At 39.9% G+C, this 17,683-nt stretch overlaps 1 protein-coding gene across 1 annotated transcript in view; it reads right to left on the minus strand.

Annotated features, from left to right (window-relative positions):
* Positions 1-449: 449 nt before the first annotated feature.
* Positions 450-17,683, minus strand: part of TSHZ3 (teashirt zinc finger homeobox 3) — a 63,803-nt gene continuing 46,569 nt past the window's right edge. Inside the window, exon 2 of the mRNA XM_041426611.1 lies at positions 450-5,287. Coding sequence (XP_041282545.1) covers positions 2,088-5,287 — 3,200 coding nt within the window. The 3' untranslated portion in view covers positions 450-2,087. The remainder of the gene's footprint in view (positions 5,288-17,683) is intronic.

Genomic DNA, 17,683 nt, shown 5'->3' on the forward strand with positions numbered 1-17,683 from the left:
TTGGAGTCACCGGTCTCAGGTTCCTTCTCCTGTCATTTGGAAATGCTGGGTAGCTGGAAAGGGATGCTCTGAGCAGTGGAACACCCTCGGGTGCAGACTGTGCTCAATGCATTCAGGAGGAAGGCAGGAGAGCAGTGGTGCCTGCCTTGATCTGAACTCACAGCAAAACACCTATTTGCTTTGCCACGCACTGCTGCTAACCCCCCTCTCCACAGCCAGCCTTACCTGATGCTTAAAAGGGAGTTATAACGCTCATTTATCTCTTCTGGGGGAAAAAACTCTGTTAATGCAGCCTTTGAATAAGTGCTACCCTGCTCTTTAAATGCTAAAGTTCACTAAAACTCCAGTGATTTATGTGCAGCTTTTGACTGCCAGCACCTGGCAGATGAAGAAACCTACTCAAGCTTCAGTCATAAACAGATAGCATACAATTTAATTTTAATGTGCTCGTTAGTCGTAGCACATTTCAGACATAATTGTGAACGCAACACAAAATTATAGCAAAAAGACAATTTTAATGCTGCTGTAGAAAAAAAGGTTATATGAAGAGTCATATAATGGTGCTTCATTGTCAACAACAAAACAGGGCACAGAGTGCATTACAGTGTCTGTGCTGTTTACATGCCAATATTTTATACATAGATTCTCATATGGTGTCAGCTGTCAGTTACTTCTGCAAATTAACTGCCAAAAATGGAGACGAACAGAATCACTTAGTGTGCTGGTAACCACGGGTTACCTTTCATATGCCTAAAGATAAAGCTGCAGTATGGAATCTTGGGAGAATAATTAGGCAGAACAAAACAGAAAGTTACCAATTGAAATAAAAAGGCATTCTACAATAGGAAATAACAACCAAGAGCGCTTATAAATAAGTAAAAGAGGTTATATCACAGAATGCCTCATAACTTTTTTAAGCAAAGTATTACAGTACAAACATTTTAAAGGCTTTATCAATGTTTAGGAAATACAGTACAAGTTTTTCAAATAGATTTAACCCTTTGAGCACTGAGTTTATTTTGAATTTTCTCTTTTTATTTTATTTTTATTTTTTTTTTACTAATAAATACCTTTAAAAGTCATGTTGTGCAAAACAGTTAGAATGTATGCCAGGAATGCAGTCCGTGGCTTCTGTTTCTTCAGACAGTTTAAAAAAAAAAAAAAACAAAAGCAAAAAAACCAAACAAATGATTGCAACACTAATAAATATGTATAATTTAAACATGAACCTCTCTTAATATAGATGTACTGTATAGCAAAACAAAGCAAAACATACTTTGCTTTAAGAATAATGTTTCTGAATACTTTATAAATGTTATCTGTGGTATCTTTTATCACATAATTTACAATGTTTGATTGTTAAAGGAAAAACCATTAGATCTAAAAAAAAATGAAATATACACTATATATAGGTACAGTTTATACCTGGGTCTTATCAGGTACAAACCCCGCTGCTGCTAAAAATGCTGAAAAAAAAGCAAATGGCGTTAACCACAATCACATTTTTCATAAGAGATTTTGAAATCTATACAATATATACATCTATGTTTCAATGTGAAAATTATATTTTTAAATTTCAAGGTGTGAGACACCTCTGCATAAATGGAGGTTCATATTAGTAATCAGAACTAAGCTAGTAAGGGTCTAAAAAAAAAGCATATCCTTACATTTTTACCAAATTAATGCAAAAGTGCTTCAAAGTACTCAGAGGGCTAAAGATTATAGGGTGAGAAATACCAGCACACTTAGGTCACATGAAAAAGTGCACCAGAATTAGTTATAAATGCTTAATTAAACTGTCTGTTAATGCATGCAGCTTGATGCATCAGAGGGATGCACAGCAACTAAATCCAATTTACACAAAGTTCCAAACACTTACCACTGCATTTTAACCTTCATATTTTACCAGTAACAACAGCTGATTATGCACCTCTATTTAAACACTGTACAGTTATACAAAACAGTTCAGCCCAGAGCGACTCTGGAGTTAAAATAGGAACATGTGCCAAGAACTAAACAGTAGCTTTAAGGCGTCTTTGACAGTTTTCCTCAAAGCAAATTACAGTTATTTTAATCAAAAGCAAATGCTACTGCTTCTCTAACTCCGAAACGTACAGAAGATGATCCTCTGGTGACTTCCCATGTGTTTTACTAAGATGAAGTTTAACAGCATGCTTGCTTGCAAAAGTCCTGTTACAAAGTTTGCACTGATAAGAAGTTCCGATATCTTCCTCTGGAGAGGACGTCACCAGTTTTTCAGACGGTGACTTTGCTTGTGCTATCTGATTGTTAATCTGTTCACTGGACAGTTTGGACAAGTCTCTTAACCTGAAACCCAGATGAGATTCAAGATGACTGATATAAGTTGAAGGAGTTCTGATCTGTGAAGCACAGTCATTACAAAAGAACACTGGGTGCCCAGTGTCCAAATTTTTAAGGAACTTAGTTCCCCCCGTCCTTCGGAGCTGGTATTTCACATTGGCCAGCCAGTGGCTAATTGTGGTCATTGAGAGTCCCGTAAACCTGGAAATGTGCATTCTTTCTTGAGGGCTCAAGTCTGACATGATGTATTTGCCCTCTGAAGTCTGCCGTAAGCTGGCTGCAAACTGGGCCTGCAATATGAGCAAGTGCTGAGGGTTCCAGTTAGACTGACGTCCCTTCCTTTTCTGAGCTGGTGTACTCTCTTCTGGTTCCTCTATTGTGGTACCATCAATGTCAGATTTCTCAGATATGCTGGAAGGTGTGGAAGATTTTGATGTGTGACTTTCTGTCAGGTTCTTCAGCATATCAGATATATCTGACAAGGCATTCTCGCGTAGCGGCGAGTTTGACATGAATGACACGACTGCAGATGTCTTTGCTGTTGTCACTGTAGATGAAGAAGATGCAGAAGATGTCGATGTGGATGACAAAAGCGCTGAACCCAAAGAGCAGCTTTTGTCACTCTTGCCTTTCGTCAAATCTATGGGTTGGTCATTGTTGACATGATAAAAATAACGGTCTAAGTGGTCTGATTTTTTGGACTGTAGAGGTGGGGTGGCCACTGCAGCCTTTTCTGCCAAACTGTTGCTCATTTTAAAAAGCATGCTCATTGGATCCAGAGCGGGCAAAGATGGCTTTGCTGCCTTGCCAAGGTGAATGTTCATGACAGATTGCAGTGCACTTAATGGATTTACAAATGGCTGTTCGGGAGGGTGGTCAGTGATGATGGCTGTGCTGCTACTTAAAGAACCTACAATGGATTTCACAGGCTCTTTCCCGTTTTCCACAGGTTCTACAGTTGGGCTGTCTTTGCAACCATCTCTCTGAGGAACTGGGCTGTTCTGCTGGCTTTTAAAGCCACCATCACTGGGGGGCTCCATCTTAAGGGGTTCACTGACTTCACTGCTGCACGGCGAAGGCGTTGCACGCTTCAGCGGAGAGAGCTTTCCTTCGGGCTCTTTCATCTTCTCCTCCACTTTAGCCACCTTCTCAGTGACCTTCTTTACCAATTCTTCCATGGCATGAAAGTTTGTTTTTGGCACAGGTGAGGTCTGACTGCTGGGTGGAGACACTAAGGGCTGGTTTTTAGTTGGTGACACTAGTTCATTGTTTCCAAACATAGGTTTTAAGGGTGTACTCTTTCCAGATGAGCCCAACGACAGCTTCATCATATTAGGCAGCTGGTAGGCAGCATGAATGCTGGGGTAGCCACCCCAGCTCGGTGTGCCATTCTGGGCTTTGTTTATAGCTGATGTAACTGTGTTTTCTAAAGACTTCAATATGTCTAATCCCCCCTTAGGGCTCTCTTCTAGGTCATTTTCAGTCAAGTAATGGTATTTTGAGGAGATATCATACTTCTCCTCATCCTCGCTTGACTTTTCTTTGTCTTTCATTTTGTCATCAGCAATGACTCTTTCCTTATCTACTTCTTTTTTAATCTCAACATTTAATTTAGGGGAAACACTAGAAGGTGTGTTGGAAGGAGATGTAAAGGTGGTGGCAGCTAGTGGCACAGACTGGACCTTCTCATCTACTAATGACGTTATTGTCGGTGTGGCTGGGGCTTCTATAATTGGTTTCCCTTTTTTCATGGCAGAGTTAGTGACTTTAATAAAATGTCCCGTCACCATCATGTGAGCTGTGAGCTCCTGCAGGGTGTCATGTGAACTTCCACACTCCATGCACTTCAGAATTTGAGATTTCCTCGCCTCAAAGTGCCAGGCATAGCTGGCACCGTTCTGGTGACCGTAGCGGTTATTTGGCGTAATGTAGGGATTGGAATTCTTTTGAAGTGCATCGTTACTATCTGAGATTGTGGCTTTTGGTGTCCCAGCCGTGGAGTCTGGAGAACTTGGAAGTTCAAGCTCCAGTGATGCTTTCTTTCTAGTAGCTGGGATAATTTTTGCTGCTACAGGTGTAACAGGTTCCTTCAGAGGCACTTTTTGGTAGTGTTTTGTTTTGATCATATGAACACTCAAATCCTGAAGAGATTCAAATGAATGACCACAGTACATACACTTTAGCACTTTCTGGGCATCTTCTTTCCCTTCCATTTCAAGCAAAGAACGTTTGCGAGGTTTGGACCATCTTTTGGGGTTATTGTTATCTGTTTCATGGTTGTCATCTCGATAATGTCCTGTTTCATTCATGTGCACTGTTAATTCTACTAAAGTATCGTAGGCAGCACTGCAGTCTTTACAGCGGAATTTACTGGCTCCAGTGAATATAGAGCCATAGAGCTTACTGCTCTGTCTGTACAGCTGGACTGTGCTAAAAAGGCTTGGTTCTGGCAGAATTCTGCTCTGAGAAACCTGCTGCAGTGTTTTGGCCATTGCAGTCTGGTGCCAGTCAAAGCTGCCACTTCCACAACTGCTGCTGCTGCTGCTGCTACTGCTGCTGCTGCCGTTGTTTTTTTCTGAAATTGGCTGGTGAAGGTTCAGATTGAGATTGGACCAGTAGGAATTGGAGAGGAAGTTATTATACACGGCCTTCATTTGTTCTAAACTATCAGACACCGTGGAGTCTTCCAGTGGTATGGAAACCTCCTTGCTCTCTTCCTCATTTTTAATGGAGCTGCTCTCAAAGTCTGCCATGCGGTCACTTGTCTCACTGATGTGGGACTCACTGTCCATTTCATGGCTAGAGAACTCAGCTGCTGGAGAGTTTTGGTAGCTTTGGCAGTTCTTACTGAAGTCTTTCTCTGGACATGCATATTTTGCTGAAGGCTCCCCATCAACTGTGTTTTCATCAGGTTCCACATCTTCTTCTACCAGCGCCGCTGCTTTTAGTTCGTCTGAAACATAGGCTATTATGAAGAGAAGAAAATACAAGTTAGTTTCTGCTCATCATACTTTTGCTTTAGCCAAAGAAGTGTACTTATTTGTAAAATTAAACAGTTAAAATTTAGTGTTTCTTCAGAGCAAGAAAAAAAATCTGCTCTTCAAACATAATTTGCCACCTTATTCTTCTCAAGGGGCAACAGCTTGAAATTAAAACTAAATTTGAAATTAATGAAGCACATTCTGGAGGTGGCATTCATTTCTAAAGTAATAAATTACTTGTATCAACCTCAGAGACAGCAGTTCCTGTCTGTCAATTAATATGTCTTATGCTTCTCCTACCCCTAATGCATTTCTTAACAGACAGATTCACAATTTAAATTAAGCAAGCATTTTTTGCTCATTACAGTTTTGAGACTCGATCTTTAATAAATATAGAGCACAACAAACATCAAGAATTTCTACAAAGTAAAAAAATTGCCAGTTAAAATAAATTTTACAAATCAGATTTTTTAAAATTATCATTATTAGTCATGTCACATTTTAGAAGAGATGGTTAAATGCAAGTGATGTAACCTTTGGAAACAACTCGTTCAAAGCAATTTGAGGATATTCTTTATGGGTGTAACAAATGTCCCGTTCCCATTTAAACACAACTTCCTCAACAAGAAAGCCCATGCAGAACTATGTCAGGAGCTAGTTCAATGAAATTGGTATGCTGCACCCATTCTTGCTGTATAAATATATACAAGACCTTCCAGTGGACCTTACAAATGTCAAAGTGTTTGCTCTTTAGACTACTTTGTCAATATTTACTCAGCATAAGCTACACGGACACCCAACAGGGATCCTGTCTTTTTTTCCCCTCAAGTAATGCAACTGGTGATGTAAATCTAAGATACTCCTCTTGAATAGGACAGTTGGCAACTGACAGTAAACAATTTTTTTTTCCATGGTGCTTCTGTTTTACATAAACTAAGTCTACCTAAGTTTTTCCTTTATGCAAGAAAATTAAGGAAACATTAAAAAAGGACTCATTAACTAATCAAAATTATCTACTTCTATATGATCTATTAATTTGCAGGAAAGCAAAAAAAGAATATGACTCTCTTCAGAATTTAAAATCTCTCATAAAGATAATTATAAACTGAAAAAAGTCACATTTTCAGTAACTCTGTGGTTAAAGATACCTGACATTTGACCTTCTCTGCAACACATCTGGAAAATGTAGGGCATTTGTATCTTGAACAACCTATAGCTTCTTTCTTCAGGCAATAGTGCAGAGAAGATAGCCATTTACACCCCAAAAAGCCCTACTTTAACCAACAGACTGAAACATGTAGAACACTATAGTAGATATCACACACACAGTACTAAACCTTGCAAACTTCTTTCAGGGAAAATATGTTTAAATGTTATCAGAAAACCACAAGAGACAAAACAACTGTTAAAGTGACAATGAAATCAGGCTTTTAGTTTCACATGGAGTATTTCTTCATTCAGTTAGGTAATACAAAATATTCACTACTGTTCTTTCACATGGATGAATGGTAGCAAATCTTCCTCCAAGCATGTAAAGTTATAATGTGATCCTCAGAACACAAGTTAAACCTTTGAAAGCACAAACATATCACATAAGAGCAACAGATAATAATGATCGATTATCTCGGTTCAAATAATTTCAGTGCAGAAATTTCAAGCAGCAAGGGCCCTGTTTTTAAAATTTGGGAGCACAGTGTTTGAAAGAATAATGTTAAAAAATTTTATCATATGATGCTTCAAAGGTGCTGGTACAAAGATCAGACTTTGGAAATAAGTACACCACTCTAATGAAATAGAGCTGTACTGTTTTGCTCTATTTTATGTTTTTTCAAAATATTTGGGAAAAAAAGCATTATTATTTTATGTATATCAAAGACTCAACAACTTGAAATAAGGTTCAGCTCTGTCCTGCAAATACTTGCAACAAAAACAAATACATAGAATCGAAAAAGGTGGATTTTCAGAACTTTAGCACAGGAGACCAAAGCAGTTCAAATTACTCTCTGAAGCTGAAAAATTTTGGATAACTACTGATAATGTGCAGACAATTGATTGTTAACTGCCTCTCTCTCAACCACACCAAATCCCCCTGAATAAGGAATTATGGAAGGAAGAAATCATGGCATGAAAGCTCTGATTTGGAAGCAAATATAACCTCTTCCTATTCCACCCTTGTGGAAACAGATTTTCTTTTGCAACTCCTGTTTCTTTGCCTCTGATTTGAAACTGGATAACAATTTCCTTTTCGCACAGCAAAGAACACCTGAAGTTATCACCACACTACCTGCCCAAAGAGACCTCACTGACACCTGCAGGCTGGGGGGCACAGCAAGGCTCTCCGAGTGCGCCTGTCTGTAGTTTTCCCTGGCTGCTGAGCACCTGTCTGAGTGTGTGCCACCCATCCCCACCACCACATCACATTCCAAACCCAAGGGCTCTATCCCTGCACACCATGGAAAGCCCTCCTCGGACGCAACCAACACAACCAGAGGGCACAGAACCAACTCCCTAATTAGTATCATCACATTCCAAACCCAAGGGCTCCATCCCTGCACACCATGCAACCAACACAACCAGAGGGCACAGAACCAACTCCCTAATTAGTGTGTTATTCTTTACATTTTTATTTCTCTTACTGCTGAAGTCTTATGAATTTTGTTTGAACTGAAAGACTTGTCACATTCACAGCTTTTTTAGAGAGTGACTTTTACATTAGGGAAAACCTCCAGCATGCAGCTCATTTAAATGTAAATCTATTTACCTTTCATGCTTTCTTTGCCCTTTTCACCAACTATCAAGCATATTTGCGTGTTAACCAGGAGCTGCCTCCTCTATAGCTGTTCCCCTTCCTAAGCTCAAGTTGTGAAGCCAACTTGTGACATCAGTCTTTGATCCAGAAATGCAGGAAATAAGGCACAAACGACAGTGTGGAATTTAACCCAGCAATCTGCAGCTTCGAAAAAGTGACAGTTCCAAGGGCTCCTTCTGCTCCTTCCCCTGCACAGAGGAGAGAAGGGATGAAACCTGGTCTAGTGGAAGGGTCCCTGCCTCACCACACCTTGCTCAGGGGCAAGAAATGGTCAGCATGAGCACAGATGAAGGTAACAGCCTCACTGCACCAGAAATAAGGACAAGGAGGCCCACAGCAAAGAAGTTTCTTATTCGGTGAAGTACCTACAGGAAAAGTGAAGAGACTGTGAAAGGAGAGAATAAAATCAGGAGGAGATGGTAAAAGGGTTTTCCACTGTGATTCACTGCCTGGAGGACAGACTGTTTATAAGAAGCATTGTCACCAGCTCATCCTTACTCAGCCATTACTCTATTATGCAAAAAAAAAAAAACCAAAAAAAAAAAACAAAAAAAAAAAAAAGACAAAAAAGACTCGTAGTTCGATATTTTTCAAGTGTAGAATAAATGTTCGAAATTTTTCAAGTGTAGAATAAATGTTTGAACAGCAGGGCATCTGTATAGTTCGATATTTTTCAAGTGTAGAATAAATGTTCGAATCTTAAGGGTCCAACCCAGCACCAGCAAACAGCAGGGCATCTGTAAAACTGTTCTTCAATGCCTCAACAGCAAAGTCTGAGGGGAAAAGAGACAACTTTAAAGGCAATTCTAGTGGCAGGAGTTAATAAAAGTGGGAATGAAAGAAATTAGGCAGTTCTGGGTTTTGTTTTTCCAGAGAAAGAGGACCAAAAAAATCACAGTTCTCAAAAAAGTGTTTAGTTTACATCTCACAGGGCACCATAACCCACAGGAAATTGCCTGCAAATTGAGCAGTGGTGTCACTGTGACACAGTATTTGACAAAAAGTGGAAAGCTGTTGCCTGGCATGGCACTCAAGTTTCTGGAGAAGAGGATATCAAAGGGGTTCAGAAACACCTTGCAGGTACAGCCATAGAGAGGTTGAGAAGAGACAGTTCCCTCATTAATATTTGTTGTAATTATTAACTGAAGTGCTCGGTAACAATGAAATTAACACATTTGATACCAATATATAGCAGTAAGCTGTGGTATAATGCAATTCATTTCCACACAAGAGGGAATTACCTTCATAACTGAGCTATGGATCATTTCTTTGCCAGTGGAAATAAATTGTGATCCATCACTGTCCAAAATGATCTACATATTGCATAGACAGTAATAAACTCATATACCTGGCTCTGCACAGGCACCAGGGACCTGCTGCTCGAGAGCAGAGAGGCACCAGCAGCCCACGGCGTCTCCAGAGGCACAGGAAGCCCCCGAGGAGCCCGAGCAGCTGTGCCTGCTGATGTCCTGGGCTCTCCATCACCACGGCTGCCACTCCAGCCTGACTGCCAGAGCTGCTCCTCAGCAGAAGCAGCAGAAACACGGAGTGCGTGGCACAGAATTCACACAATTCGCAGAATCACTGGGTTGGAAGAGATCTTAAGGGTCCAACCCAGCACCAGCACCCCAACTAAACCCCGGCACCCAGTGCCACATCCAGGCTTTGTTAAACACACCCATGGATGCTAACTGCTCCACCTCCCCAGGCAGCCATTCCAGAACTTTATCACTCTTTCTGTGAAAAACTTTTTCCTAATATCCAACCTATATTTCCCTTGGTGCAGCTTGAGACTGTGTGCTCTGGTTCTGTCAGTGCTGCCTGGAGAAAGAGCCCAACCCCAGCTGAGCACAGGCATCTTTCAGGAGGTATAGAGAGTGATGAGGGCACCCCTGAGTCTTTTTTTCTCCAGGCTTGTCACCCCCTCCATGGCAACACCCCCACAGTGAGTGGCTGGACACCCACCTCCTTGAGATTGTTTGGAAATACAAGACCACGGCACTAAAGGTGTATTTTGCTGTTCTCCAAAACCCAGTTATATGCACCATTTTTTCCTTCATTTCCTGAAAAATAAAACTGAAACCATATATTTTGGCTTGGATCTATCCAAATATTTCATCCAAATATTTCATTTCAATACTTTTGAAATTTTTTGTTTTAATTATGTTTTTTTCTTGCCAAATTTTTTCTTTTGTTTTAATTAGCTCACTGGGGGTATATTTAAACTAGTATATATGCTGTTTGCTTGAGAAGGAACAAAACATTCCAATATTCTTCTCACATGAAAATCACTCAGTGACAAAAGTTTATCAAAACCACTCAGTTTCTTGGAAGTATTTTTGCTTTAACCAAATAGCTTTGTATTAAAAAAAAAATTAGATCATCTTTGTTATGCATCATTCAAAATCATCAGTTAATACTAAGAGTCATCTTCCAAACCATTTAATTTTGAGTTCATTGGGAAAAGAAACTTTTCAATCCGTAAAGAACCTGAGCCCATCTACATTTCACACTGGAATAAAAAATAACAGCAGAAATGCTCCTAATGCTTACAGGATCAATATTATATTCCCAGTAAAAAAGAAACAGAGGAAAAGGATCATATTAGATTATAAAGTGGAGCAGTGAGTAGGATTCTGCCAGAGGAAGTCCCTCTGTACTCTGACCCTCACTCCCTATTCCATGGCACTGCACAAGAGGTGGCTCCTGTCACTGCCCCTGCTGCTGGCAGTGCACAGCCTTTTCCTAAATACTTGTCCCATTCTGTTTTAAATTAGACACCAGCCACCTGAGAAATTAACAGAATATTTTTTTTTAATATTTAAATAACCTTTGAAAAAACCTCAGAGTTCCCAGTTTTGGTGGGACCATTGGAAGTTAAGAGGCAGCTCAGTCCCAACGCCAGTGCAGAGACAGCCAACAGAGGAACAGCGGCATGGAGATGATCTGACTGTGCCAATGAACCTTATTCACAAAATTAATGAGCAGAGGCAAGAGAAAAGCAGCTCGGTGGATGGAGTCAATCAAAGACCTGATGCAAATGAAGGCATATAAAAGAGTTATATTAGTCTGTTAGAAAACTCCCACTCCACAGGCCTTCCACTCACAGCAAGAAAGGCAAACATTTCACCCACAACAAGAGCTATTTCTATACTGAGACTAACTGATAATTCCCATGTAACTGAAATTGTATTTGAGACTTCTCTCCTTGGCAGAGATGCTCACATATTCCTCATTAGGCAGTCAGGATGGGAGGCAGGAGTGACTGCCCTGCTTACAAGAGTGGCAAATGACAACAGTCTCTAAACGGGCATGGCAATACTGATTACCCAGCACCTTGACAGGGACATTATTCCTGTTAGAAAGGTCAAAGGTTCCGTTTCATAGAGGCAAGACTGTCTATTATGGGAGAGAAATGTTATTTCCAAGTGAAGAGGTCAGCACTTCTCTCTCACGTCGGCTCAAGTCCCTGGTACCTCGCACCGGAGCGTGAGCCCACTGCAAGACGGATTGTTCTGCCCACTGGCAAGGTCAAGAATATTAATTTTGAACATGTTAATTTGATGTGATGTGCATGATTAATGCTTGTTTAGCTGGATTTTTCTGTATGTTGATAAATCTGCAGCCTTTTCATGCCATAGAGAGTGTAGGATTAAGTTACTGGGAAGTGGTGTGGATGGATGTGACATAGGATGCCAATCAAATGGGTGGCTGTCATTAGGCACTGAAAACTTTGAAGTGTACTTTGTTTGTTCCTCCATGAAAATACTGCAGCTGTCTGCCACAGAGAGCTCAGAAATAGGCCAGAGGAAGCTAGCCAGCTGCTCTGATTCAGCATCCTGGACTGGTATTACATTTGGAAAGACTTCAGAGAGGCCAAATCAACTGTAAGTGCTAAGAGATGAGAATTACATGGAGAAGGACACACAGTAAAGAGATGATAACAAAGAATTAGTTTATGTGTAAGGAATTAGTTTATGTGTCATTACAGTGTGGGCTACCTAAGCACAGAACAAAGCAATTTTACATCAGGCACCTTTTCCTCAGGTCACTGTATTCCAAACTCCCCTGGGTTTTGTGTAGTTTAAAGGAAGTACAGGACTCAGGTCTCCCGTTCACTTTAGACTTTACAGAGCCACAAGAAATGTGTCATAAAGACCACTCACAAATGAAGAGAGAAAATATTCAAAAACTGCCATGAAATCTGATAGGGGAGGCATTCTTTTTTCTGAAACCAAATACTATTTAGATGTTTCGTAAATGACCAAGTGAAAACCTCATTTTTATGTATTATCTCCTCCACTAAATATAGATCTAAAAAAACAGTGTATCCTACTATGAGATGATGGCTTAGAAACAACTTGGAACTATTGGACAGCATCATTTAATGAGGTGTTCAAGAGCTTCAATAAGTGCTTTATTTTTCACATCAGCCCTGTGGAAGAAACATTCTTATCCACAGTTTACAGCTGAAAACCTGGAAAGAAGTTAAAAGTTAATTGTCTGGTGCTAGACAAGAAGACAAGTGAAGGAGCCTGTTACTCCTGTAGGTTAATATATATAATTCAGCTATTTACACAAAACATGGGAAGATGATTTAGGTTTGCTCTGTTCCTATGTTTCCTCACAGTGTATTTATGTGAATACAATATACATGTATAATTGAAAATAATTGCCAGTTTTCAGCTGAAACAATTATTTCACCCAGTGAAATGCCCACAGGTGCAGGTACTCAGCACAACCCACAGCCTGTGGTTACAGATCTCCTCCGAGCCAAGCTGCTGGGATCCAGTGAATGCTGAACCTGCAGGCTGCCAGCAAACTTCTTTTCACAGTGGGGAAAATAGGGAAGGTTTCTGGAGTATTGTCACAACTCTCCTGTGAAGAGCTCTCTGCTCCCAGCACACAGCAGGACTCACACTGTGACACCCACTCTGCCCCACCTGTGCTGGGCATGGAACATGATGGATCATGCTTCCCTCCTCCAAAACTGCACCCTGCCTTGATTTCTCCCTGGGGCCTGAACTCCCTGAATTCAACGTGCTCAGCAGGATTTTCTAAAACCCGCTCAAATTACTCACCCTTGAAACCAGCACCACTGTTTTCTGATGTGGAGAGAAGTACTGATCCCAACACACTGCAGTGTGCTCTTCTATGGGTAGGGTTGCACAAGGATTAGTCTGAAATCTGTCTCACTTGAAGAGTTCACCTGCCACCTTCTACAAGAGCTTTTTGACAAAAAGGGATCCAAACATTAAAAAGCCTTGGTTGAGAACCAAGGTCCAAGCTACTCTTTATGAACAAAATCATATCAATTTCTAGATACTTTCTTCAGATGTCATTCTTGTACAGCCAGGAGTGAATGACATACTTTTGAGAAACTTCACAAGAACAAGAGTACAGAGCTTTCTGGCCAGGAAGTTTTAAGAGGTTTGACCTAAATTTGCAGTCACTCACACACACACACACTACAACTGGCTACCTAAAGCACCACAGCTGGGGAACTGTTGATGTTCCACTGTGTGTGCCCATAGCTGTTACCAGCAGCAAGGCAGGGTTGACAGGAATCCAGTGGAAAGGCTGAGAAAGGTTATGGACTGTCACAATGACAGAAGGACCTTCCTCACTATGGTATTTTGTGGAATCTATCTCCTTTCCCCTTTGCACTCTGGGGGAATAGAGATTTGAACAGCTCCTGTGGGTATATGCCTGGAATTTCTGGCTGATTCTGCTGAAAAAGGAGAAAAAAAAACCTTCTGGGTCTCCCTGCCACCACATAACCAGCCTTTCACAAGCACCACTAGAGCCAGACCAAGTAGGCAAATGAGCAACAAAGACTGGGAGCACACAGTGGAATTTCTCAACTGCTCCTCAGTTTGACTCAGTCCAGGGTCTCATGATCCCATTCCATCAACATCCCTGTAGTACCCCACTCTTCCTCCCCTCCCCACCCATTCACATTCCCCAGGAAAGGCTGCTCTTCCTCCAGCTGCACCCAAGTTACAAATGAGCACCATTCCAAGGAGCATGAAGTTCCTCACTGTCCATGGGGCAGTTAAGGGTCAGCTACCCAGCCACAAAGGGGAAACACTACTAAGGACTGGGGAACCAGGCACAGACTGGTGAAGTATCAGCTCACAGGCAGCCCCAGAGCTTCAAAAATTTCACATAAACATCACAAAATCAATGACCAAGAGCATTACTAACAGGAAAAAAACCCATCTATATTTGCTGTATAAATTATTCAACGTGAATAAATGTGATCCACTCTTAAGTTAGACAAAAGTGGCTTTTCCTTGGTTTCCAAGGCAGTTGCTTGGTGAAAAGTACTACAGATTTGCTAGAGGGTCCCACTCCATGCAAGCAGACATGACAGTGGGAGTCAGTGAAATAGGCGTTCAGCAGCAGAGAAAAAAGCTTTGTGTTACACTTGACCCTAATTGTTCTTTGGATTCTGCAGAATTTTTCTAAGCAGAGAATTACTATTTCCTCAAATGGGCAAAAATATTTACCAGAATGTTCCAAGAAAAAAAAAAAAAAAAAAGTTTGTTTTGGGGGTTGTTTTCTTTTTCAGTTAAAAGTCACTGTCAACATCCTGGCAAGATGAAGCCAAATTCTCTGTATGAATTGGTACCAAAATACAGAGTGACACAATCTCTGCTTGATACCAGACATTTGGGTGGCATCTTTTAATCACTGAAAAGCACACAGGGCATTCTACAAACTAATACAAGATTCACAGCCAACTCTGGGATAAGCAGCCATGAGCATAGAAGTTCTCAATATGGCTCTAATAGCTCGTAATTATTATAATCCTTCACTGAGCAAACAGATGTTGTAAGGGAACTTTAGTTTCTTCAAATGCAGTAATCAAACCATTCTGTTTCTGCCCTGCCTTTTCTCAGTAAATGCTTTGTATAGTGGAGTGGAAATAGCAAATGTAGTGACAAAATGACCATTTAATTGTCACAGAAATCTGTTTCTGAACAAAACTGATGCTGTCATTTCTCTTCATGCACATTTCTCAGTATTCTGATATGGTTTACTTGTTTTTTACACCAAGAAAAAAATCTTGCACCTTAATTTCTGTAATCTTCCCACATATTTGGTTGCTCCTAATTTGTCCACATCTTACAAGTTGTACAGTAACTAGAATCTGTTGCTGTATTTGTGTTTAGCTGTACTAGACATACACACACATCTCTGGAGCTGCCACCTTTGCTGCAAAATTTTTAAAAATCAAGTTTTCACCTGAAACGCTCCAGTACATTACAATGAGTCATTCTACTTGGTGATTTATTTGTAAATAATCATGCCTACTTAAGACATTCAAAATGTACCAAAAGACCTGATGAAGTCTGATCCTTCATTTTGTTGCAAACTTGCATCTCCCATTGAAGCCCTTTCTACAGTAGCTTCAATAGCTATTTTGGCTGCACTGCCTCTTTACAATAAACTCTATACATCTGTATGAATGGTATAGTAGAAATCCAAATGATTTCAATCACAATTTCAGCTATTGTGAACTTGTGCTTATAATGAAGTTCCTCTATTAAGAAAGGAGCTCAGTGTGGGCCAACAAAGCTTTGTGTCCTTTCACAGTTGCTATTCAGCCCTCATTTAAGAAAAACAACTATTGACTGCAATATGAATCTTAGGACTTGAAACAAGCAGAGATTCTCAGGATTACCTCTACAAGATGGCCCCAGCTTTTTTTTTTTTTTTTATGTGAAGCAAAAAAAAGCACTGAATATTCATTTCACTCATTTGCTAACTATACTAATGTACACTGCTGTAAATGAGTCTCTATCTACCAGTACCTATTGAACAGAAGGGTATTTGAATAGGTGGGGTTTGCTATAATGCCACACTAAGATAATGTGCTAGAAACAAATGGTTCACTGATTCCTGAATAGAAAATTTGCTGGAAAACCCTGAGAACTAGGAGACGAGGGGGAGGGGATTAAAATGTTGCTTCAGAGCCACCAACCAAACTCCTGTCATTTTTAAAAGATGTTCCCGTGGCACAGTATGAATAGTTTATAGCCATGATTGTGAACATTCAATGTCATATAAGAAAAGACACTTGTCAAGAGCCTTTCCCTTACCAGCACCCTCATCATGACCTGTGTTAATGAAGTTAATTGAATTTAAGATCAATAATGGTTAATTATTGCAATTTGACATTCTGAGATAAATGGCTTTAAGACAGAGAAATGTGTGTGTATGTGAATTCTCTCCAAAGAAGGTGAACACATTACAGCCTAAGAGGGATCACACAGTCCTTCCATTGATCCTGGTACAATCTGATCGACCTAATCCTCTGATGAATGTGGGCTTTTCACAGCTACAAGTAAATGTTCTACAAGACTACTCTAACCCTTGTCACTGACCAAATCTATATGAGCTGTACACTAGAAATCTATTGAGATAGATTAAAGAACTGCTGTAGAAACAAGAGATGCTTCAATAAAGATGAAGGTTTATTATATTGACTATTAATGTTACATGCAGTATGTAATTATGAATGCTTATGGATCATAAGAGTTTCATTTCGGTCAGTCAGATGTAAATGATCATAACTGAACAATAGTATTAAAATAAAAAAGAGATTAAAAATCCAAGAAGCACGTTGAATTCGATGACTTAAAAGAGTGAATGCTCAGTGAGAGAGAGATTTTAAAGTCATCCTTGAAATGTGCATGAAAATGCTCAGACAGGTATTTATTTCACTCATCAACCTACTTCATTTAGGGTTTTTTAAGTTTACTTTCACAATAGTTCCTCAACAGGAAGACGTTTTTCAAACGTGTTAGTAATGATATTCTTACATGCATACTGAACAAGTTAAATGACCACTTACAAGATTTATAATGACAAAGTAAATGTCAAGGAAAAAGTATTACTGATTGCAGAGCACTGACAATAAAAAGCAGCTGAAGAGTTCTGTCAAAATGTAAGATTATGCAAAAACACTATTGAGAACACTGCTAATCATCTGCTCTTGTCAATTACTTGAAGGGTATCTGACAGCATATTTACATTAAACACATTTCAGTAGTGAAATCCTTAATGCTGTATCAGAATATTTTCATTATCATTAGAAATCCTTTAAAAGTCCTTTTGCAGCAGAGCATTGTAACAGCAATGATGTAATATCTCTCTCTGTATCAGGTGGAGGTTTCTATTTCATGCTATTATAGCTACATAACATTTGAAATAATATAACCAAAGACTAAATATACATGTAAGATGGCAATCTCTGTGTTCCTGTATTCGACGTAGGTATTTTCAAGTAACAGCTTTGCAGGAGTCTCAAACTAAAGGCAAACTGATGATCTGTCTTTGTCTGGCCATTCTTTTAGCCTTTTACTACTCCTGTGACTGTACTTTGTCATGGCAAAGGACATTATCAAGCAGACATTTTTTTCTAAATGTCTGATTGTGACTTGCAATTCAGCTGCTTTAGGAGGAGACACATTAGCTACCGATGCCTTTCACCTGCTGGAGAAACTTATTTTAGTTATGTCTGTCTTATACTTCATGGAACCCTTCCTCCAAAATAGAGAAA

Source organism: Onychostruthus taczanowskii, unplaced genomic scaffold (assembly GCF_017590055.1).
Source record: "Onychostruthus taczanowskii isolate IOZ18803 unplaced genomic scaffold, ASM1759005v1 scaffold113, whole genome shotgun sequence".
Classification (NCBI taxonomy): domain Eukaryota; kingdom Metazoa; phylum Chordata; class Aves; order Passeriformes; family Passeridae; genus Onychostruthus; species Onychostruthus taczanowskii.